Here is a 22,855-nt window from a genome sequence, read left to right as displayed (position 1 = left end):
CAACTCCAGTCCTCCAGTACTCCCAACAGCCCAACTCCAGTCCTCCAGTACGCCCAACTCCAGTCCTCCAGTACTCCCAACAGCCCAACTCCAGTCCTCCAGTACTCCCAACAGCCCAACTCCAGTCCTCCAGTACTCCCAACAGCCCAACTCCAGTCCTCCAGTACTCCCAACAGCCCAACTCCAGTCCTCCAGTACTCCCAACAGCCCAACTCCAGTCCTCCAGTCCTCCCAACAGCCCAACTCCTTCAGTCCTCCCAACAGCCCAACTCCTCCAGTACTCCCAACAGCCCAACTCCAGTCCTCCAGTACTCCCAACAGCCCAACTCCTCCAGTTACCTCAACAGCCCAACTCCAGTCCTCCAGTACTCCCAACAGCCCAACTCCAGTCCTCCAGTACTCCCAACAGCCCAACTCCAGTCCTCCAGTACTCCCAACAGCCCAACTCCAGTCCTCCAGTACTCCTAACAGCCCAACTCCAGTCTTCCAGTACTCCCAACAGCCCAACTCCAGTCCTCCAGTACTCCCAACAGCCCAACTCCAGTCCTCCAGTACTCCCAACAGCCCAACTCCAGTCCTCCAGTACTCCCAACAGCCCAACTCCAGTCCTCCAGTACTCCCAACAGCCCAACTCCAGTCCTCCAGTACTCCCAACAGCCCAACTCCTCCAGTACTCCCAACAGCCCAACTCCAGTCCTCCAGTACTCCTAACAGCCCAACTCCAGTCCTCCAGTACTCCCAACAGCCCAACTCCTCCAGTACTCCCAACAGCCCAACTCCAGTCCTCCAGTACTCCTAACAGCCCAACTCCAGTCCTCCAGTACCCCCAACAGTACACATTTTTGTTGTAGCCTCAGACAAGCACATCTGATTGAACTCAATGAGTTGAATTAGGTGAGTTTGTCCGGAGCTACAACACACCAGTGACTCAGATGACACAGATACTAAGCTACAGGACTGTTTTGCTAGCACAGACTGGAACATGTTCCGGGATTCTTCCGATGGCATTGAGGAGTACACCACATCAGTCACTGGCTTCATCAATAAGTGCATCGATGACGTTGTCCCAACATGACCGTACGTACATACCCCAACCAGAAGCCATGGATTACAGGCAACATCCGCACTGAGCTAAAGGGTAGAGCTGCCGCTTTCAAGGAGCGGGACTCTAACCCGGACGCTTATAATAAATCCCGCTATGCCCTCCGACAAACCATCAAACAGGCAAAGAGTCAATATAGGACTAAGATTGAATCGTACTACACCAGCTCTGACGCTCGTCGGATTTGGCAGGGCTTGAAAACTATTACAGACTACAAAGGGAAGCACAGCCGCGAGCTGCCCAGTTACACAAGCCTACCAGACGAGCTAAACCACTTCTATGCTCGCTTCAAGGCAAGCAACACTGAAGCATGCATGAGAGCACCAGCTGTTCCGGATGACTATGTGATCACGCTCTCCGTAGCCGATGTGAGTAAGACTTTTAAGCAGGTCAACATTCACAAGGCCGCAGGGCCAGACGGATTACCAGGACGTGTACTCCGAGCATGTGCTGACCAACTGGCAAGTGTCTTCACTGACATTTTCAACATGTCCCTGACTGAGTCTGTAATACCAACATGTTTCAAGCAGACAACTATAGTCCCCGTGCCCAAGGACACTAAGATAACCTGCCTAAATGACTACCGACCCGTAGCACTGACATCTGTAGCCATAAAGTGCTTTGAAAGGCTGGTCATGGCTCACATCAACACCATTATCCCAGAAACCCTAGACCCAGTCCGATTTGCATACCGCCCCAACAGATCCACAGATGATGCAATCTCTATTGTACTCCACACTGCCCTTTCCCACCTGGACAAGAGGAACACCTACATGAGAATGCTATTCATTGACTACAGCTCAGCGTTCAACATCATAGTGCCCTCAAAGCTCATCACTAAGCTAAGGATCCTGGGACTAAACACCTCCCTCTGCAACTGGATCCTGGACTTCCTGACAGGCCGCCCCCAGGTGGTAAGGGTAGGTAACAACACATCTGCCACGCTGATCCTCAACACGGGGGCCCCTCAGGGATGCATGCTCAGTCCCCTCCTGTACTGCCTGTTCACCCATGACTGCATGGCCAGGCACGACTCCAACACCATCATTAAGTTTGCCGACGACACAACAGTGGTAGGCCTGATCACCGACAACAATGAGACAGCCTATAGGGAGGAGGTCAGAGACCTGGCCATGTGGTGCCAGGATAACAACCTCTCCCTCAACGTGACCAAGACAAAGGAGATGATTGTGGACTACAGGAAAAAAAAAAAGAGGACTGAGCACGCCCCCATTCTCATCGACGAGGCTGTAGTGGAACAGGTTGAGAGCTTCAAGTTCCTTGGTGTCCACATCACCAACGAACTATCATGGTCCAAACACACCAAGACAGTCGTGAAGAGGGCAGGACAAAGCCTATTCCCCCTCGGGAGACTGAAAAGATTTGGCATGGGTCCTCAGATCCTCAAAATGTTATACAGCTGCACCATCGAGAGCATCCTGACTGGTTGCATCACCGCCTGGTATGGCAACTGCTCGGCCTCCGACTGCAAGGCACTACAGAGGGTAGTGCGTACGGCCCAGTACATCACTGGGGCCAAGCTTCCTGCCATCCAGGACCTCTATACCAGGCGGTGTCAGAGGAAGGCCCTCAAAATTGTCAAAGACTCCAGCCACCCTAGTCATAGACTGTTCTCTCTGCTACCGCACGGCAAGCGGTACCGGAGCGCCAAGTCTAGGTCCAAAGCGGTACCTGTCTGGCTCCTGACCTATTTAGAGTGTTTATATGCTGTTTAATAAGACATGTAGTCTATTTGAAATGATGTGTGCTTCTTATATTCACCCTTTCATGTTTATTCAAATACATTTCATTCAAATCCACATGGTTTGTTTTCAATACTTCAAAACTAAATGGTATGTCCAGGTAGTCACAAAAATATATGGGTGTTGGTGTCACGACTTCCGCCGAGGCTGCCCCCCCCCCTCCTGGTTCGGGCAGGCTTCGGCGTTCGTCGTCACCGGAGTACTAGCTACTGCGGATCCCATTGTCTTTGTGAGTGATTGTTTGTTGTGAGAGTGTATAGCTCGGTTGAGCTACTATTCACTATGTTTATGCCAAGGTGGATGTTTTCCCTTGTAATAGTTTCGTTTTGACGCTTTGGGCGTTTGATTTATGTGAACGGAATAAACTCTGGACTTCGGTATTTTACCTCCTGCGCCTGACTCCTTCATTCACACCTCGTCACAGTTGGTTAAATTGTGGTTTTAATGAATGGAGCGAATTTGGATAGCAGTTTTTTTTTTTCTTTGAGTGCTGAGCAGGTTTTTAGCAGGAGCGGTTGGAAAGGACATGGAGCACCAGAGCGGGATTTCCAACCACTCAACTCTGCTCACATGCTCTGATGCGCGCACACTAACTGCCAGCCGAACCGAAACATGCGGAAGCCTTTTAAGGTCGACATTTTCGTAGTGCAAAATAATTGTGCAAAGTGCAACAAATACAATAACCTTATTATAATCTTGCAGTGTGGTTACATTTGACATTTTTCTTTAACAATATGCGTTATAAGGAGGCGATTGATTAAACTAATGAGTTTAGTAAACTGAGTAATACATAAATAGTTGCCTCTATAACAAACATTGTTGAATTCACATTCAGATTACAGAGAGGTTTATGGTCATTTTTTGCACTTTGCAAAAAAAAAATTGCACTACTGATCAGTGGCGGTTCTAGACACATTTTACTAGGGGGGCCAAGGAGGGGCCAGTGTTTAATCAGGGGGGCACACATAAAAAAACTGGCAACACATGATATTCAAAGATTATAAACTTTATTTTACTTTAAAATCATATGACATTTATCATAACACGTATTTTGTACAAGAGTGCAGATGCAAGAGAGATAGTGCCATAAAAATTAAAAAATAAATAAATAAATAAAAATTAAAAAGTACAGGGTACAAATACAGGGTTCATATTCAATGTGAACAAAACTCCAGGATACAACAAAGGGTACAACAATGTGCCATTTCCTATTTATGGAAGCCCCACTACTGTGGACAGTTGATTCCACATTTTGTTTTAAGAAAGAAAACTTTCTGAGTGATTTATAAACAAAACACACTACCCTGTATCCATTTAGGTAAAATAAACCAAATCAGAAAAGAAATTCAATTCAAAGAGGCTTTACTAGCATGACCATATTGACATACAGTATTGCTAAAGCACATAAACAGGGAAACGTGTTACACATTAACATCCAGTAGTCCAATAGGATGCAGACAATAAACATTAAGTTAACATTCGTTTAAAAGCAACAATCATGTCAACACAATGTAGCAATATGAACAACACTGATGGATATCAGCAACAACATGAAAACAAGAATATTACAGGTGTCTGTGTGTGTGTGTGTGTGTGTGTCTGTGTCTTTGTGTACTTCACTGTCAGTTGATGAGCAGGTGTACAAAAAAAGGCTTTACAACATATATGGGCAAGTCCATTTAGGACAGCACATTTCCACCATAGTTCACATTAGGAAAAAATGACAGCATGAATGCTCACTAAACAAACATATACTACATATACCTTTTTATACACATTTTTTTCAGTAATTTTTTAAGAGTGAAAGGGAAGTAAGCAATCGCTCATCATAGGATCATACATATTTCAGTTACAATATTAGTTACAATATTAGTGTTAGTTAGATCATCATGTCAAAGCTGGACCTGCAAAGTCTGAACGACACAAGTGTGCAATGATTGGAGTGATTTTGTTTCTTTTTTTCTTGCTTTGCTTGTTTTCAAAAGGAAAAATCATAGTTGGTAAAAATAAAATAAACTTTCGTTGAAAGGTATCACACTGTATAATTTACAAATATCTAAAGAGGTTTAGTGGATGCCATAAAACATCTGTGGAGCTTGAAGATTTGTAGTACATAGATGTTTGGCAGAGATAATTCAAAAGAATAAAATCATAAACTCTATCTATCGAGAGAGAGAGAGAGAGAGAGAGAGAGAGAGAGAGAAAGTGTTTCCTTAGAGCAGTACATGCAGCAATCACTTAATGGAGTGATGTCATAATGGGCCACAAAACTTTGGGGATGTGGATGGAAAGTTACAGGCAGGAGAGGGGAACCAACAGAAGCAGGTCTTGAGACATGAGTTTGCCCCTTTTTGAAAACCTCTTGAGAGAGGATTGGTGGGATATATATACATACATACAAACATACATACACTCTAGTAGTGTGTGGAACTACTGGTACTGTGAGGAAAAAAAGATAGATGATGTAAAATGAAAAATAAAACAAGCTTCAGCTTCTTAAGACACGGTGGGTTAATCTAAGTAGACACATGTAACTTCATGTGGACACCAGACTGTCTTTGTCTACACATCTAACTTCATATGGACCCCAGACCGTCTCTGTTTACACATGTAACTTCATATGGACACCAGACTCTTTGTCTACACATTTAACTTCATATGGGCACCAGACTGTCTTTGTCTACACATGTAACTTCATATGGACACCAGACTGTCTTTGTTTACACATTTAACTTCATATGGGCACCAGACTGTCTCTGTCTACACATGTAACTTCATATGGACACCAGACTGTCTCTGTCTACACATGTAACTTCATATGGACACCAGACTCTTTGTCTACACACGTAACTTCATGTGGACACCAGACTAACTCCATTCATTTTACCGGTGGTATTGAGAACAGATAAACCCACCGTGTCTTAAGAAGCTCAAGCTTGTTGTTTTATTGTTCATTATATCTCTTTTTCCTCACAGCGGCACTCATACGCTACTAGCGTATATATCATATAGATACACTACAGCAACAGGATACGGCGGTTGTGCTGTCTGGCAAAACGGTCCACAAATACATCAAGATCCAGAGCCTTGGCCCTTCTGGACTCTATGCTCAGGACACCAATATCACTGAGTCTCTCATCACTAGTGGTGGACCGCAGGAAGGTTTTTATCAGTTTCAGTGTGGAGAAACTGCGTTCGCAAGAGGCTGAGCTTACAGGAAGGGTTACAGCAATCTTGCACAGTCTAAAGAGCTCAAAGAAAACTTCCCTGTATGGCTCAATAAAACAAACCAGCTCAACTGTACTGCATGGCTTTTTGACTTCACCACTCTGTATTTTTCTGTCCAAAACTCTCTTAAATTGATGGAGCTCATGCCCTAAATCATCAATGTCTGCATTATACAAACGGCCAAATGAAAAAACATTGCTCTCCTTTAAAAAGGTATCACTCTGGGGACTGAGAGACTGTATGCTTCTCATGAGCTCACAGTTTGTATTGGAGAAACGTCTGTTCAACTCATTGAGCATGCTGTCAATTACAGGATAGAAAAATGATGTGAGAAACATATCTTTGTCACGTTCTACCTCCCTCTGACCAACAGTGCTTAGCGTGCAGTAGCCACTGAGTCTAGAGCTCAGCATTTTCTGACGTTTCGCCACTGACCTTGTTGCAGAATCACACTGCTCACAAATATTCAATGCTTCATCCCACAACTCATCAAAGAAAGACTCCTGCCTGTGGTCTTTCAATGTCAGGACTAAAGCATTTACTAAGTCAACAGCACTTGACAGATCAACAGTTTGTGACTGTAACATGTCATGCAATAGCTTTGTCTCCCCAAACAACTTACGCAGAGTAACAAGATGCACAACAAATTCTAGGTCAATTTGAGCAAGAAGACCTCGGGCCTCAACAGTTCTTTCACCATGACGTTCTTGAGCAATCTCTTGCAGTAGTCGTTTAAGGGCAGGTAGAGTGTCCATGATATTACGTAGGGCTAGAAATCGGCATGACCAACGTGTGTCGCTTAAACGTTGCAGCTCTCTGGTTCTGCCTGTCATGAGCCCTCTCACTCCACCGGGTTACCACCTTAATGTGTTTCCGCTATCTTCCACTCTGCTCATCTCTCTCTCTCTACTCAGCCTAACGAGCTCCACCTGTCCCTGCTCTGCTCGGCTCTAATTACTCTGCCAGCTGCGCTGCATTACCCACTAACCTCTCCCAGTATTTAAAGTCCCGTCTCTCAGCTCTCCTTTGTCAGATCGTCTGCAAAGCTCACACCCGGAACCTGTGTGCTCACGCTTCTGGCTCACCCTTGTTTTGTGACCCCGGACCTGCCTGATTCTTGGATACTCTTCTGCCCCAGGAAAACCAGACCTGCTTTCTGCCATTACGACTCCTGACTACTCTTCGACCCCCGGTAACTCTGACCAGCCTTCTGCCTTGCTACAACGTATTTGGATTTCCCTTGAACTGTACTTCTGCCTTGTTTCATCCGCCCCGTTGTGTCTGTGTTTCCTCCCCCCCAGGACTTCTGGACCACCAACCACCGGCGTCATCGGACGCACCGCTGCCACTGGGGGGGGGCACAGACCCGGCACCTTGGACGGGATAACCCCTGGAGCCTTCACTCACTCCCTACTTCCCTTCTCCCTTAAGTTTTAATAAACTTTCTGGTGTGACGCAATTGTGGTCCTCTTGTCGTCTGTCTGAACCGTGACACTGCCATACATTTCTCTTTGGAGAGACAGCCATTTTGGGTGCACATATGAGGAAGAAGTAAACATATAAAGACTCTGTAACAAAGAAAAAAACTCCTCCGTTTCTGGGACACTTTTGACTACATCAACTAACACTAAATTCAGACAATGAGCACTACAATGGACGTAGAAGGCAAATTTAGCCTGTTCTTTGATCCTTGCCTGAACCCCTGAATGCTTACCGCTCATAACGGCAGCGCCATCGTACGCTTGGCCTACGAGGTTATTTTTGTAGTCCAGGCCATAATGTTCCAGTAAGTGTACTATTTTTCCAGTAAGCCCTGCTGCATCTAACCTCTCTGCAGATTCAAAATGGAGAAAACTCTCCTTAATGGCCCCATTGTAATAGTACCTGAGTGTGAAGGACATCTGTTCTTTTTTTTGAAATATCCTTTGTTTCATCTGCCATGACGCTAAAAACCTCACTTTTCTTCACTTCTTCTATGATTTCAGACCGAACCATTTCTGCCAAACAACCCAAAACCTCATTCTGGATGATCTTGCTTGTGTACTTTGCATTGTGAATGGAAGTTAATCTTCTCTTAACAAGTTGGTCGTGGTTAGCAACTGTGTTAAGAATTTCCCTAAAGTTTCCTTTGTTAGTGGACCCTTCAGATTCATCATGTCCTCTTTGTGCTATGTTTTGTGTAGCTGTAAGCAACAGCACTTCCCCAACTGTTTTAATGTATGCCTGATTTTCTTGTACTTGTTTAGTGTGTTCTTTGTCAAGGAGATCTGTTAGTGTTGCGTCAGTTCTAACAGCTCTTTGATAATCCCTCCATGCGATCATTGCACACTTGTGTCGTTCAGACTTTGCATGTAGTGAAAACCCTGCATTTCTCATAGTTGCCTTTTTCCAGTTTGTAAAACCAGGTGTTGAAACAAAAACGGTGTCTGGGGCATTTGGTGTGCTAAAATGTCTACATGCATAGCAACATGTAGAGTCCGTCATTACAGAATACTCAAGCCATGGATGAGTAGTGTACCAGTTTGGTCTGAAGCTTCGTCTTCTGTCCCCCATCAGTGTGGTTGGGAATATCTTCAAGTTCGGCTGTACTGGTACGTCATACTTAGACTTGCTGATATCTGAAGAAGATGGACAGTAAACATAGGGCACAACTACAACATTTATTTACTGTATATCTGCATGTATTTCAAAATGTAGGCAAAGTATTTACTTTAAAAAAAAACAGAGCCATATTGACACAAAAAGAATTAACAGCAGAAAGCAGCATTTTAAGGACACCCAGCAGGCCTACCATTACATTGTAATTGCATTGCTTTGCAAATAGTAAGAACCTTCCTCATCACAAACCTGATGGTGCAGTACTTGATCCACATGGATCCACTTGCTGTCCCTCTGGCTGTTCATCTCTCTGTCCCTGTATGCTTTCTTCTTCATGCTTCTCACCCTCTTCTTCATTCTCCTCGCCCTCTTCTTCATTCTCCTCACCCTCTTCTTCATCCTCCTCACCCTCTTCTTCATCCTCCTCACCCTCTGGAATTTCCCTCTCTTTGTCAGACCCCTCACTTTCATCACATGCTGGCTCTCCCTCTTCCTCAACTTTCTCAAAACCTCGATTTGTTTCTCTCACTTTTTTGTTTGCTGGGGCAAAAAATGACTTTATGTCCCTTCCTCGTTTCATGATAACTATTAGAAGAAGAAAAAACGTAGGGGCATGCATTACATTTTGTTACCTAACCATCCCTCCCTACTTAACACTGGCAGATAACCTGTTGATTACTTTACTAAAAATGTATTTGTTATCGCGATGCAACAGCCAAGACGGATGAAGTTACGTGGTTAACATCACAACATTGTGTAGACCTAGCAAGGATAGCCTACTAACATTTGGATATTTGCTTCTGCTTCGATGAGTTTGCTTCGATATGATTACATTTCTAAACAAATCGAGACCAGACATTTAAAAACTTGATTTGATTTATGTGTGAGGAACAAAAGGAACATGTAGGCTATGTGCAAGAACAACAAGTCACTTATGATATTAAATCGTTTTTCTTACCTTCGACTCCTGCAAATCGTAGCTCCTCTCGCAAATAGTAGTTGCTGAGCTCTCATTCACCGAAGCAGCACCACACGTGGCAGGCAGGCAGATGGCAGGATACAGTTTTTGGGTGCGCCACTCTAATTTACCCGTGTAGAACGTTGCCGTGTAGAGCGTTGCATTAGTTCCGCTTTTGGCGCTCGCGTGTAAAATAGTTATAAATTCATAATTTTTTATTTGGTCAGCACGGGGGGGCCACAGGGGTGGCCAGGGACATTTCCAGGGAGGCACGGGCCTCCCCCGGCCTCCGTGTAAAACCGCCACTGCTACTGATGTATAGGACTCCCACAGCAGTGTGAACAGCAGATTACGCAGTAATCGCAACGCAAACTGAATGTCACCTGTCAGACTCGGGTGATTAAGGTAGGATTAAGGTGTTTTGAGGTGATACAAAAAACAACAAAAAAAAGTATTCCCAAGGTTATCAGTGCATTGTGATGCAAACCAGACGCCAAGGCGTTGCATCACAATGACACCCTATTCCCTATCTAGTGCACTACTTTGGACCAGGGCCCATAGAGCACAATGTAGGGAATAGGGTGTCATCTAGGACACTGACAGAGATTTCCAGACTCCAGGGGAGTGGTCTGATTGCATAGAATGTTAAGAGGTGGGATGGAAGGTGTGGAACATGTGACAATGCGAGTATTAACACATGTATCTACACATCTGATCTATCTCCCAGGTTAATAACCTATTTGGGCTCCTATTGAGCTTGAAGGCTGAGTCTGACGAGCATGCCTGTTATCTTTGTGTAGCTGATAAGGGACTTCATTGGATCACCTTTTAATAGTAGCACTGTCTGTCTGTGTCACCCTACCTGCTTCAAATGGATGGACACCAGCTTGTGAACGAGAAAATGAACAGTAAAGTAGATGATGTCCCAGGGCCGTATGGTATTATAAATATAAAGGACGTATTTTAAAGGACGTATTTTGGTGTTATATAAAGGACGTATTCTGGTATTATATAAAGGACGTATTTTAAAGTAAAACACATCTACAGCTCCCTGCCACTGACTTACAGCACGCACTGACACACAAAGTCTTGTTTAGATGTAATTAAACTTTTCAAAAAGAAACTGGTACATTTCAACTGGATGTCTGCATCAAGCTATGACTATAAATCCCATCGCTGCTGTTTTATCTGAATTAGAATTGAAATCCACATAGAGAGAACAGTCAGAACAATCACATTAGAGGAAACCAAAGCGTGAAATGACAATCGAAGTAAGACCTGTATCTGTTCTGTATCCCAAGTCCTGGTGGAGAGACAGATAGACAGACAGACAGAGACAGAGAGAGAGAGAGACAGACACACAGACAGAGAGAGAGCGACAAAGTCCAACAGACCGAGCGATAGATCTTTCTGATGTGTGATTGGCTTTCGTGGCTCTTCCTGAGCGCACTGTGTTTTTCAGATAAGAGTTCCTTTGAGTCTCCCTACTCTGATTAAGGCCCATAGCTGTCTGATCTATGGCTGAAAGCCCAGTGAATGTTGATCTCTGAGCTGTCAACGTCTTGCAGGGCCCTGATGAAGAGAATCCTAGACAGGCTCCTTAATCACATCTCGCTCCATGTTCATCACGGCCTGAGCTAATGTGGCCTGAAAGCTGGGGCACGGGGGAGACAGGCAGGGATGGAGGGAGGGAGGGTGGAAGGGAGAGAGGGAGGGATAGAGGAAGGGAGGGATAGAGGAAGGGAGGATGGAGGGGAGGGAGACGGGAAACAGTTTCACGCTGACAGAATAACTATTGTGCACAGGGGTCACTCACTAATATCAACAGAAACTGGAGATAACAACCTAACTTTCAGGGACAAATCCATTACACTTTTACTTTATAGTCAAATAAAACTTTTCTGCATTTTTTGGAGGTGATAACATTCCACCTTGAATGTGGTTTGGAGTTTCGCCCTGAAAAAATAGGATTTAGGACCAATGACAAAGAGGAAGATGAACCCTGAGGTGCTATAATTCTGGTATGACTGAATCTGCAGAGCTGAGTGCATGTACGTTTCTCTGATGTGTTTTCAACAGAGAATCAACTTTTGACATGTCATTGTCACTTGACTTTCCGGCATTATCCAAGGAGGGAAATCTCTGAGAAAAAGCAGCTTAGCTGTGAGCGTACCCATGTCTGATTGTTACCTGTGTGAGCATATGCCTAAGACTGTTCACGTCCTCTAGGTCCTAAAGTCTGGCTACCTGAAGATGTATACAGACAGAATACACACACACACACACACACACACACACACACACACACACACACACACACAAGAAAGAACAAAATGAAAAAGTGAATGAATTCACCCTCCATGAATCATCCCACTGTTTGTAAACCTACATGTGGAAGCAAGCCTGCAAGCTAAGAGTTGCCCAAAATGCAGTTATGTTGTTTTGACACGAACCTCTATGAGCTGGAAAGGGCATTACCACAGATAGAACAATGAGACAGATATTTCACCGGATGTATAAATGTGAAGCATCCGCTTAACGTTTCCACTCACTACCAAATATGGTAGTGAGAGGAAGCCCAGTGGCCGGCAGTGGGAGAAGATGGAACCAGATTGATTTTGGCCGACATTCTGCACATTTTCTCATCGATTAAACATTTGATCTCAATACAGTTTTCTGTTCTTAAAACTATCATCTGTTATGAACAGAGTGGACTAAGTTTAGTAGACTTTACCCTTTGCCAAAGTTTTTTTAAATTGCGTTGTTTAGAAGGAGTGCGAAGGCGAATTTAGGTATTGCACTTCACAGAGTAGGCGTTCCCTAAAGGAAACATGCAAATATTTGCTAGAACGCGCCAATATGATCTCGCTAGCTTGTGCTTGGCTCTGCCCACCTCCTTGCTTGTTCTGCCCACTATGACTCATTTGTTCCCATTGGAAACGACAGGCTGTGGTCTATCTTGGGTTAGTTATAAAAAATCTTTGGCAGTACCCCCAGACTGGTGATAAGAGGGATGTCTCTGGTTGTAGCTCATCTCTAGCTCCTACTGCTTACAGTATACTGTATAACATGACAGCTGTTGTTCCATCATTCCTCACTATTCCTCCAGATAACTATATTGAACCAAAATATAAACGCAACGTGCAACAATTTCAAAGATTTTACTGAGTTACAGTTCATGGTCCTCTGTAGCTCAGCTGGTAGAGCACGGCACTTGTAACGCCAAGGTAGTGGGTTCAATCCCCGGGACCACCCATACACAAAAAAAATTATGCACGCATGACTGTAAGTCGCTTTGGATAAAAGCGTCTGCTAAATGGCATATTATATTATATAAGGAAGTCAGTCAATTGAAATAAATTCATTAGGCCTTAATCTATGGATTTCACATGACTGGGCAGGGGAGCCAGGTCCAGCCAATCAGAATAATTTTTTTCCCCACAGACGATCCCGCAGGTGAAGAAGCCGGATGTGGAGGTCCTGGGCTGGCGTGGTTACACATGGTCTGTGGTTGTGAGGCCGGTTGGATGTACTGCCAAATTATCAAAAAAACGATGTTGGAGGCGGCTTATGGTAGAGAAATGAACATTAAATTCTCTGGCAACAGCTCTGGTGGACATTCTTGCAGTCAGCATGCCAATTGCACGCTCCCTCAAAACTTGAGAAAACTGCACATTTTAAAGTGGTCTTTTATTGTCCCCAGCACAAGGTGGACCAGTATAAAGATGATGCTGTTTAATCAGCTTCTTGATATGCCACACCTGTCAGGTGGATGGATTATCTTGTCAAAGGAGAAATGCTCACTAACAGCGAGGTAAACAAATTTGTGCCAAAAATGTAAGATAAATAAGCTTTTTGTGCATATGGAAAATGTCGGGGATCTTTTATTTCAGCTTCATGAAACATGGGACCAGCACTTTACATGTTGCGTTTCTATTTTTGTTCAGTGTATTTCAGCAGCCACAACAGACACTCATAAGCTAGTTCCTGTTTACGTCCATCCAACTGTTTGCATTTAGAGCAAGTCATTAGACTCAACACACGTAAATATCAAACCTAAATGAGTCCAGATGTCACTACATCCATCCACAAGATAGTTCCCTACCATACATACATCCCTCCTGTATGCAAAAAGAATAGTTGCCAATTGCATTATGAAGTCATCACCCTTAAATCGCCCTGGGCTTTGGTTTAAGAATTATCTTAGCGACAGAACTCAGGCCATCTTAACAGATGGGGTTAAATCTGAATTTCTTGAGATTCAAAAAGGTGTTCCTCGGGGTTCTATTTTGGGGCCATTTATTGTTAATCTTGTATATTAATGACATAGGAAACACTGTTAATACTTGTATCATTCATCTCTATGCAGATGACACCGTTTTGTATTCCTGTGCCACCTCAGTGCAGCAGGCCATTCGTGAACTTCAGCATGACTTTAATTCAATTCAGAAATCACTTACAGATCTTAACTTAGTGTTAAATACAAGTAAAACCAAGCTCATGCTTTTCTCTAGGTCACGAAATGTTGACCCCGAGGACCTGCATATTTGAGCTACAAATGGAGCCCAAATTGAGCTTGTTTCTCAATGTAAGTACCTGGGTGTCTGGATTGATGACAAGTTGTCCTACATAACATATAGAAAATCTGACTAAGAAGCTAAGATCCAAGATAGTTTTTTTTTATATCAAAATAAATCATGCCTCGGTATTGAAAACAGGAGAATGATTGTTCAAACATCGCTTCTCCCTGTACTGGATTTTGGTGATGTTGTTTACATGCATGAGGCAACCTCTGTTTTGAAACCCTTGGACGCGGTTTACCATTACGCAATACGTTTTATCACAGGGGGACAATTTTAGGACTAATCATTGTAGTCTGTATAAAAATGTGGGATGGACCTCTCTGTCTGCAAGAAGAGAGCTGCATTCTCTTTTATTTATTTGCAAAGCAATCTTACAGAAACTCCCTCTATATGTAACTTCCTTCATTAAGTTAAGAATCATAAGTTACCAAACCCGTTCTCAGGAATGGATAACACTAGAGATCCCTTTAATCTCCACAGATTTGGGAAAATTGTTTTTTTTTGCCCCTAATTTGTGGAACAATCTGCAGATTTCACTGCCGTTAGATGTGCTGGTGCCACTCGGGCAGTTTAAATGATTGATTGAGGACCTCTATGTAGTTGAATGTGATTGCTTTTTATTAAATATGTTAATTTGTTGTTTTATTATTCTGTTTGTATTGTAATGTATACAGGGCTCTCTTGTAAAATAGATTTTGAATCTCAATGTGACTCCCGGGTTTAAATAAAGGTGAAATAAAATACATAAAAAATATCACACCTTTGATTTGGTCAGAGGTCTCTTGACGAATTGACAGTAGTGTTGTACTTAGTGAAGATTGCCACTACCCCACAACCCATTTTGACATTTGAACCAACAAGCCAAGGAATGTAAATAATTTTGCAGTTGAGGAATTTCTTAGTCATAAACATGCTGAAACATGATGTAAACAGACAAGCTCTAACAACACCTCTACATGCTGTCCACTCTCCACTCAACTCGAAGTTTGTGTTACTGTAGTGTTCCAGTAAATAACAGAATCCTTTAAAAGAGTCTTACCCGATGATGTAAGCCAGGACCCCCAGCTGGATCAATCGGCACACGACCCCCACCCTCCTGTTCCGCACCAGCACCTGACGGGGGGTCTCGTACTCGAAGAAGAAGTCAGAGAGGGTGTTGGTGATGTAGCTCTTCATCTTGCTGCTCTGCCGGAGAGAGGAAGGTCTCTCAACCCCACAGGAATACATACAATCTCTCTCTCTCTCGCTCTCGCTCGCTCTACCTCCCTTCTTCAGCCTCCCTTAACCAACAGCTGACACGTTTCAGTAGCAGTGTTGGACTTTCTCTCTCTCTCTCTCTCTCTCTTCCTCTCTCTCTCTCTTCCTCTCTCTCTCTGTCTCTCCCTCTCTCTCTCTTCCTCTCTCTCACTGTCTCTCCCTCTCTCTCTCTCTCTCTCTCTCTCTCTCTCTCTCTCTCTCTCTCTCTCTGTCTCTCTATCTTCCTCTCTCTCTCACTGTCTCTCTCTCTCTCTCTCTCTCTCTCTCTCTCTCTCTCTCTCTCTCTCTCTCTCTCTCTCTCTCTCTCTCTCTCTCTCTCTCTCTCTCTCTCTCTCTCTCTCTCTCTCTCTCTCTCTCTCTCTCTCTCTCTCTCTCTCTCTCTCTCTCTCTCTCTCTCTCTCTCTCTCTCTCTCTCTCTCTCTTCTCCCTCTCTCTCTCTCCTCTCTCTCTCTCTCTTCCTCTCTCTCTCTCTCTCTCTCTCTCTTCCTCTCTCTGCCTGTCTCTCTCTTCCTCTCCCTCTCTCTCTCTCTCTCTCTCTCTCTCTCTCTCTCTCTCTCTCTCTCTCTCTCTCTCTCTCTCTCTCTCTCTCTCTCTCTCTCTCTCTCTCTCTCTCTCTCTCTCTCTCTCTCTCTCTCTCTCTCTCTCTCTCTCTTCCTCTCCTCCTCCCCGTCACCCTTCCCTCTCTCACACTACCCTACTTAATCTCTTTCTCTTTCCGCTCTACTCCCTCCCTTCTCTCTTCTTCCCTCACTCCAAAACAAACAAATACTATTGAATCTTCTTGTAAACCAAGGTGTTACCAGTCCCCAGTCCTTAACACTGATCAGACCATTCGACATCTGTCACAGACGTAATAAATATGACATCCTACTCACACCGCCCCCCCGACACTGTCTTCCTGGTGTACAGAGATAGCAGGGACACGTTTGACCTAAACTTAGGCTACAGGAAGACAGCTCCCCAAATGTATATTGCATGTTTTTTTGTTGTTCATCACACAATTAAAAATGTCAATGCATTCCGCTATGTGAATGAATTAAATGACCTTGGACTATGTTGCCTGTTTCTTTTGCTGATGTTATATACTGTAATACAATGTATTTTTAGTAGGGGTAGCCAACACAAAGTATGAGGAAGAGACAGAAATGAATAAATGAATAATAGATTAAACAAAATGTAATTAGATTTAATAATGGGTTGATCAAATGAAATCTTCCGTTCTGAATTTAATTAAACTGCATCTGTTTGATTAACACAGAACTGTTGAATAAATGCAATTCAGTTACTTGTACTGTATGTTGCTTAGGAATGAGTTCGACACAACAACACCACACAAATGTGTTGCTATGTTGATTTAAAATAGAATCTATAAACTCATATCTCTGGCCAGCAACGGAAAGTATCATTTCAACGTGTTATTTATCCCAACTTTTCAAATAGCAAATGAGCAAGCATTTAAAACTTCAAAATGACCACACAATTAGCCCTATTTATACATGATTGTTTTAGTTGTATGGGCTACATAGATGGCGAAGTAGTGCAGTTCTGTTTTTGTCGTGTGTCTGTAAATAGCCTGTAAATACCCTGTTTTTTTGTATTTTTCTTACATATTTCCCTATCAGACTTTTCATCCTTCTACAAAATATACTTTCCTGCAACCCGCCTCACTCAATGTGGAACGGATTCTATTATTGACTTACCTTTTATATAGAATATCCAGTTGAAACTAGCTAGCCAGCTAACTAGCTACTTGCTATTAGCCACAGTTAGCGGTATTTCACCCAGAACATTGGATTTTTTTTCTGCGGGATTAATTTAATCACTGGATATTAATCACCGGATATTCGGCCAGTCTGCACAGCGCGTTATCGACCCAGAACATATCAGTTTTTCTGCCGGAATCACTGAATCACTGGACCTTTAACTCCGGATTCATCGCTACCAGCTAGCTTCAACTAAATGGACGCTGTGGTCTGGCTAATCATCCTGAGCTAGGCCCATCTCCCAGCTATCTACCTCTCTGTCAACCGGATGGGACCACCTAGTGTTGACACGGAGCCCCGCCGATCCTACACGACTGGTCTGCCGACGAAATCGTCTGATGTGGTTACGACGATGTCGACCACGAAGATTCCATCTGCTAGCCCCGGCCCGCTAGCACACGCTAGCCGTGGCCTCTTACCTGCTAGTGCTTTAGCAGCCTCCGAACTTTCCTATTGCTGTTCACCGGACCTTATGATAACTCAGCTATACAGCTGATGTCTGCTGGACTGTTCCTTTTTACGGTACTACATCATGTTTATGTTTAGCCTCAGCCCAAACATGGTTAGCTTATTGTTGTTTCGGTTATTTCTAATTGTACTATTTCACTGTAGATCCCCCAGCCCAGCTAAACCTGCCTTAGATAGCTCCTTTGTCCCACTCCCCATACACGCAGAGACCGACTCAATTGGTGCCTCTAGTGATACTATCTCTTTCATTGTTACCCAATGCTTAGGTTTACCCCCACTTTACTCATATCCTTCCATATCCTTGTCTGTACATAATGCCCTGAATCTTTTCTACAACACCCGGAAATCTGCCCCCTTTATTCTATGTACCCAACGCACTAGAAGACCAGTTCTTAAAGCCTTTAGCCGTATCCTTATTCTAGTCCTCCTCTGTTCCTCTGGTGATGTAGAGGCTAACCCAGGCCCTGCAGCCCTCAGTATCACTCCTACTACACAGGCGCTATCATTTGCTGACTTCTGTAATCGCAAAAGTCTTGGTTTCTTGCACGTAAACATCAGAAGTCTACTTCCTAAGTTTGAGTTATTCACTGCGTTAGCACACTCCGCCAACCCTGATGTTCTAGCAGTGTCTGAATCCTGGCTCAGGAAGGCCACCAAAAATTCTGAAATTTCCATCCCCAACTATAACATTTTCCGTCTAGATAGAACTGCCAAAGGGGGTGGAGTTGCAATCTACTGTAGAGATAGCCTGCAGAGCTCTATCATACTATCCAGGTCTGTGCCCAAACAGTTTGAGCTTCTACTTCTAAAAATCCACCTTTCCAGAAATAAGTCTCTCACTGTTGCCGCTTGCTACAGACCCCCCTCAGCCCTCAGATGTGCCTTGGACACCATATGTGAATTGATTGCCCCCCATTTATCCTCAGAGTTCGTACTGCTTGGTGACCTAAATTGGGATATGCTTAATACCCCGGCCATCCTACAATCCAAACTAGATGCCCTCAACCTCACGCAAATTATCAACGAACCTACCAGGTACAACCCTAAATCCGTAAACATGGGTACCCTCATAGATATCATCCTGACTAACATACCCTCTAAATACACCTCAGCTGTCTTCAACCAGGATCTCAGCGATCACTGCCTTATTGCCTGCGTCCGTAACGGGTCCGCGGTCAAACGACCACCCCTCATCACTGTCAAACGCTCCCTAAAACACTTTAGCGAGCAGGCCTTCCTAATTGACCTGGCCCAGGTATCCTGGATGGATATAGATCTCATTCCGTCAGTAGAGGATGCCTGGTTGTTCCTTAAAAGTAATTTCCTCTCAATCTTAAATAAACATGCCCCATTCAAAAAATACAGAACTAAGAACCGATATAGCCCCTGGTTCTCCTCAGACTTGACTGCCCTTGACCAGCACAAAAACATCCTGTGGCGTACTGCATTAGCATCAAATAGCCCCCGCGATATGCAACTTTTCAGGGAAGTTAGGAACCAAGCAGTCAGGAAAGCAAAGGCAAACTTTTTCAAACAGAAATGTGCATCCTGTAGCACTAACTCCAAAAAGTTTTGGGACACTGTAAAGTCCATGGAGAATAAGAGCACTTCCTCCCAGTTGCCCACTGCACTGAGGCTAGGAAACACTATCACCACCGATAAATCTACAATAATCGAGAATTTCAACAAGCATTTTGCTACAGCTGGCCATGCTTTCCATCTGGCTACCACTACCCGGCCACCAACTCTGCACCCTCCGCTGAAACTTGCCCATGCCCCCCCCGCTTCTCCTTCACACAAATTCAGACAGCTGACGTTTTGAAAGAGCTGCAAAATCTGGACCCCTACAAATCAGCTGGGCTAGACAATCTGGACCCTTTCTTTCTAAAACTAGCCACGAAATTGTCGCAACCCCTATTACTAGTCTGTTCAACCTCTCTTTCATAACGTCTGAGATCCCCAGAGATTGGAAAGCTGCCGCGGTCATCCCCCTCTTCAAAGGGGGTGACGCTCTAGATCCAAACTGCTACAGACCTATATCCATCCTGCCCTGCCTTTCGAAAGTATTTGAAAGCCAAGTTAACAAACAGATCACCAACCATTTCGAATACCACCGTACCTTCTCCGCTATGCAATCCGGTTTCCGAGCTGGTCATGGGTGCACTTCAGCCACGCTCAAGGTCCTAAACGATATTATAACCGCGATTGATAATAGACAGTACTGTGCAGCCGTCTTCATCGACCTGGCCAAGGCTTTCGACTCTGTCAACCACCGCATTCTTATTGGCAGACTAAATAGCCTTGGTTTCTCAAATGACTGCCTCGCCTGGTTCACCAACTACTTCTCAGATAGAGTTCAGTGTGTCAAATCGGAGGGCCTGTTGTCTGAACCTATGGCAGTCTCTATGGGGGTGCCACAGGGTTCAATTCTTGGGCCGACACTTTTCTCCGTGTATATCAATGATGTCGCGCTTGCTGCTGGTGACTCTCAGATCCACCTCTACGCAGACGACACCATTTTGTATACATCTGGCCCTTCATTGGACACTGTGTTAACAAACCTCCAAACGAGCTTCAATGCCATACAACACTCCTTCAGTAGCCTCCAACTGCTCTTAAACACTAGTAAAACTAAATGCATGCTTTTCAATCGAACGCTGCTGGCACCCGCCCACCCGACTAGAATCACCACTCTTGACGGGTCTGACCTAGAGTATGTGGACAACTACAAATACCTAGGTGTCTGGTTAGACTGTAAACTCTCCTTCCAGACTCACATAAAGAATCTCCAATCCAAAGTTAAATCTAGAATCGGCTTCCCTATTTCGCAACAAAGCCTCCTTCACTCATGCTGCCAAACATGCCCTCGTAAAACTGACTATCCTACCGATCCTTGACTTCGGCGATGTCATTTACAAAATAGCCTCCAACACTCTACTCAGCAAATTGGATGTAGTCTATCACAGTGCCATCCGTTTTGTCTCCAAAGCCCCATACGCTACCCACCACTGTGACCTGTACGCTCTTGTTGGCTGGTCCTCACTACATGTTCGTCATCAAACCCACTGGCTCCAGGCCATCTATAAATCACTGCTAGGCAAATCCCGCCTTATCTTAGCTCATTGGTCACCATAGCAGCACCCACCCATAGTCTGCGCTCCAGCAGGTATATCTCACTGGTCATTCCCAAAGCCAACACCTCCTTTGGCCGCCATTCCTTCCAGTTCTCTGCTGCCAATGACTGGAACGAATTGCAAAAATCTCTGAAGCTGGAGACTCTTATCTCCCTCACTAACTTTAAGCATCAGTTGTCAGAGCACCTTACCGATCACTGCACCTGTACACAGCCCATCTGAAATTAGCCCACCCAACTACCTCATCCCTATATTGTTATTTATTTTGCTCTTTTGCACCCCAGTATCTCTATTTGCACATAATCTCTTGCACATCTAGCATTCCAGTGTTAATACTATTGTAATTATTTTGCACTATAGCCTATTTATTGCCTTACCTCCATAACTTGCTACATTTGCACACACTGTATATATATTTTCTGTTGTATTTTTGACTTTATGTTTTTTACCCCATATGTAACTCTGTGTTGTTTTTATCGCACTGCTTTGCTTTATCTTGGCCAGGTCGCAGTTGTAAATGAGAACTTGTTCTCAACTGGCTTACCTGGTTAAATAAAGGTGAAAAAAAAAAAAAAAAAAAAAACTTGGACGGTAGCATATTGAGCTAGTGCTCTATGCTCTGAACTCCCGTGGTATGTAGGTTACTTCCAGTCCAGGGCTGGGTCAAATACATATGAAATACTTCAGGTGTACTGATTGACTTACTGTAGTTTGCAGTGTCCAAGCTAAATCAAGCGTATCTCAAATACTTGGCCCTAGGCCTTTTTCAAGTAGGTCTGTTTATTTCCAAAGAATTTATTCAACCCCAGTGTGTGTGTGTGTGTGTGTGTGTGTACATTTGCATGACAGAACATGAAACAGTTCAATAGTGATTTGTGTAGTTCCAATAACAATACTGTAGATACTGATGTTCTGAGTCATATCCTGGTGTGATGAGTGTGATGGAAGGAGTCAGCCGTAGAAGGGTAATCACCGAATACAGAGTTTATTCCGTCTTTACACACAAATGCACTGGAATAGCGACAAACGAAACAGGCACAGGAGAAACTACCATCCCTGGCAACACACTGTACCGCAAGATCCAACAATACAGGTCCCGTGTAGCTCAGTTGGTAGAGCATGGTGCTTGCAACGCCAGGGTTGTGGGTTCGATTCCCTCGGGGGGGCCAGTATGAAAAATGTATGCACTCACTAACTGTAAGTCGCTCTGGATAAGAGCGTCTGCTAAATGACTCAAATGTAAATACATAGGCACAGGGGAAATATCTACCCTGGAAACACAATGGTACGAGTAGCTACTACTACTCTCACAATTAAACAATCAAGAACAAGGGGGCAGAGGGAACACTTATACACAGACTAATGAGGGGATAAGAACCAGCTGTGTGTAATGACAAGACAAATGGAATGATGAATATAGGAGCGGCAGTGGTCAGTCAGCTGGTGATGACGAGCGCCGAAGCCTTCCCGAACAAGGAGGGGAGGCAGCCTTCGGTGGAAGTCGTGACACCTGGACTACAGTGTCTGTGTACTTTGTCATTATGCGGTATTGTGTGTAGATGGAGGAGGAATGGGGGGGGTGTCTAAGCTGACATATGGAATTGTTTTAAGAAGGTCATACGATGGACCGTTTAGCTATTTGATTTAGAATTGTAGGAACCCTTTAGGTATCAAAAACATATTTCAATGTATTTGCTCAAATATTGAATTAGGCTTTTACTACTGAAGCCCATAGGCATTGAAAAACACATTCATAAATTAATTGAAGTGTCTGTCCTATATCTAGAAGATATAAGAAAGTTCAGGAAATATTTTTTGTACACATATTTAACACCTTATTTTTGTTGGCACAAAACTACCTCCATACTTTCATTCATTTGTATGGGTTAACTTTAGACGAGTCCCGTGACACTTGTGGGGGTCGTAGAGCAAAACGGAGAACACCATAGTTTTCATGAGTCTCCCCTTTCTACAGAGTCATATTAGTTTGTAGGCCAAACC

At 44.0% G+C, this 22,855-nt stretch overlaps 2 protein-coding genes across 4 annotated transcripts in view; both read right to left on the bottom strand.

Annotated features, from left to right (window-relative positions):
- LOC121579145 (P2X purinoceptor 1) overlaps positions 1–15,594 on the bottom strand; it is a 50,892-nt gene extending 35,298 nt beyond the window's left edge. For 2 of the 3 annotated variants that reach the window (XM_041893468.2, XM_041893469.2), the window contains exon 1: positions 15,272–15,594. In XM_041893468.2, coding sequence (XP_041749402.1) covers positions 15,272–15,459 — 188 coding nt within the window. In that variant the 5' untranslated portion in view covers positions 15,460–15,594. The remainder of the gene's footprint in view (positions 1–15,271) is intronic. The other variant, XM_041893470.2, reaches the window with a different exon arrangement.
- LOC123492178 (zinc finger MYM-type protein 1-like) lies at positions 5,744–8,406 on the bottom strand. The gene is made up of 2 exons (XM_045224231.1): positions 7,592–8,406; positions 5,744–6,919 (listed from the first exon to the last, which is right to left on the bottom strand). Exons 1-2 carry the CDS (start codon positions 8,025–8,027, stop codon positions 5,883–5,885), a joined length of 1,473 nt encoding a protein of 490 aa, XP_045080166.1. The 5' UTR covers positions 8,028–8,406; the 3' UTR covers positions 5,744–5,882.
- Positions 15,595–22,855: the final 7,261 nt, after the last annotated feature.

This window comes from Coregonus clupeaformis, chromosome 13, assembly GCF_020615455.1.
Source record: "Coregonus clupeaformis isolate EN_2021a chromosome 13, ASM2061545v1, whole genome shotgun sequence".
Classification (NCBI taxonomy): domain Eukaryota; kingdom Metazoa; phylum Chordata; class Actinopteri; order Salmoniformes; family Salmonidae; genus Coregonus; species Coregonus clupeaformis.
This window is presented reverse-complemented; position numbering and strand designations above follow the sequence as displayed.

What these genes read in the sequence shown, in the direction of transcription:
- LOC123492178 (XM_045224231.1), bottom strand. Translation starts at nt 8,027, where the DNA reads ATGAAACAAAGGATATTTCAAAAAAAAGAACAGATGTCCTTCACACTC. An exon ending in TCTCCAAAGAGAAATGTATG is followed by an intron (nt 6,920 to 7,591) that starts GCAGTGTCACGG and finishes GGCTCATGACAG; the next exon opens with GCAGAACCAGAGAGCTGCAA.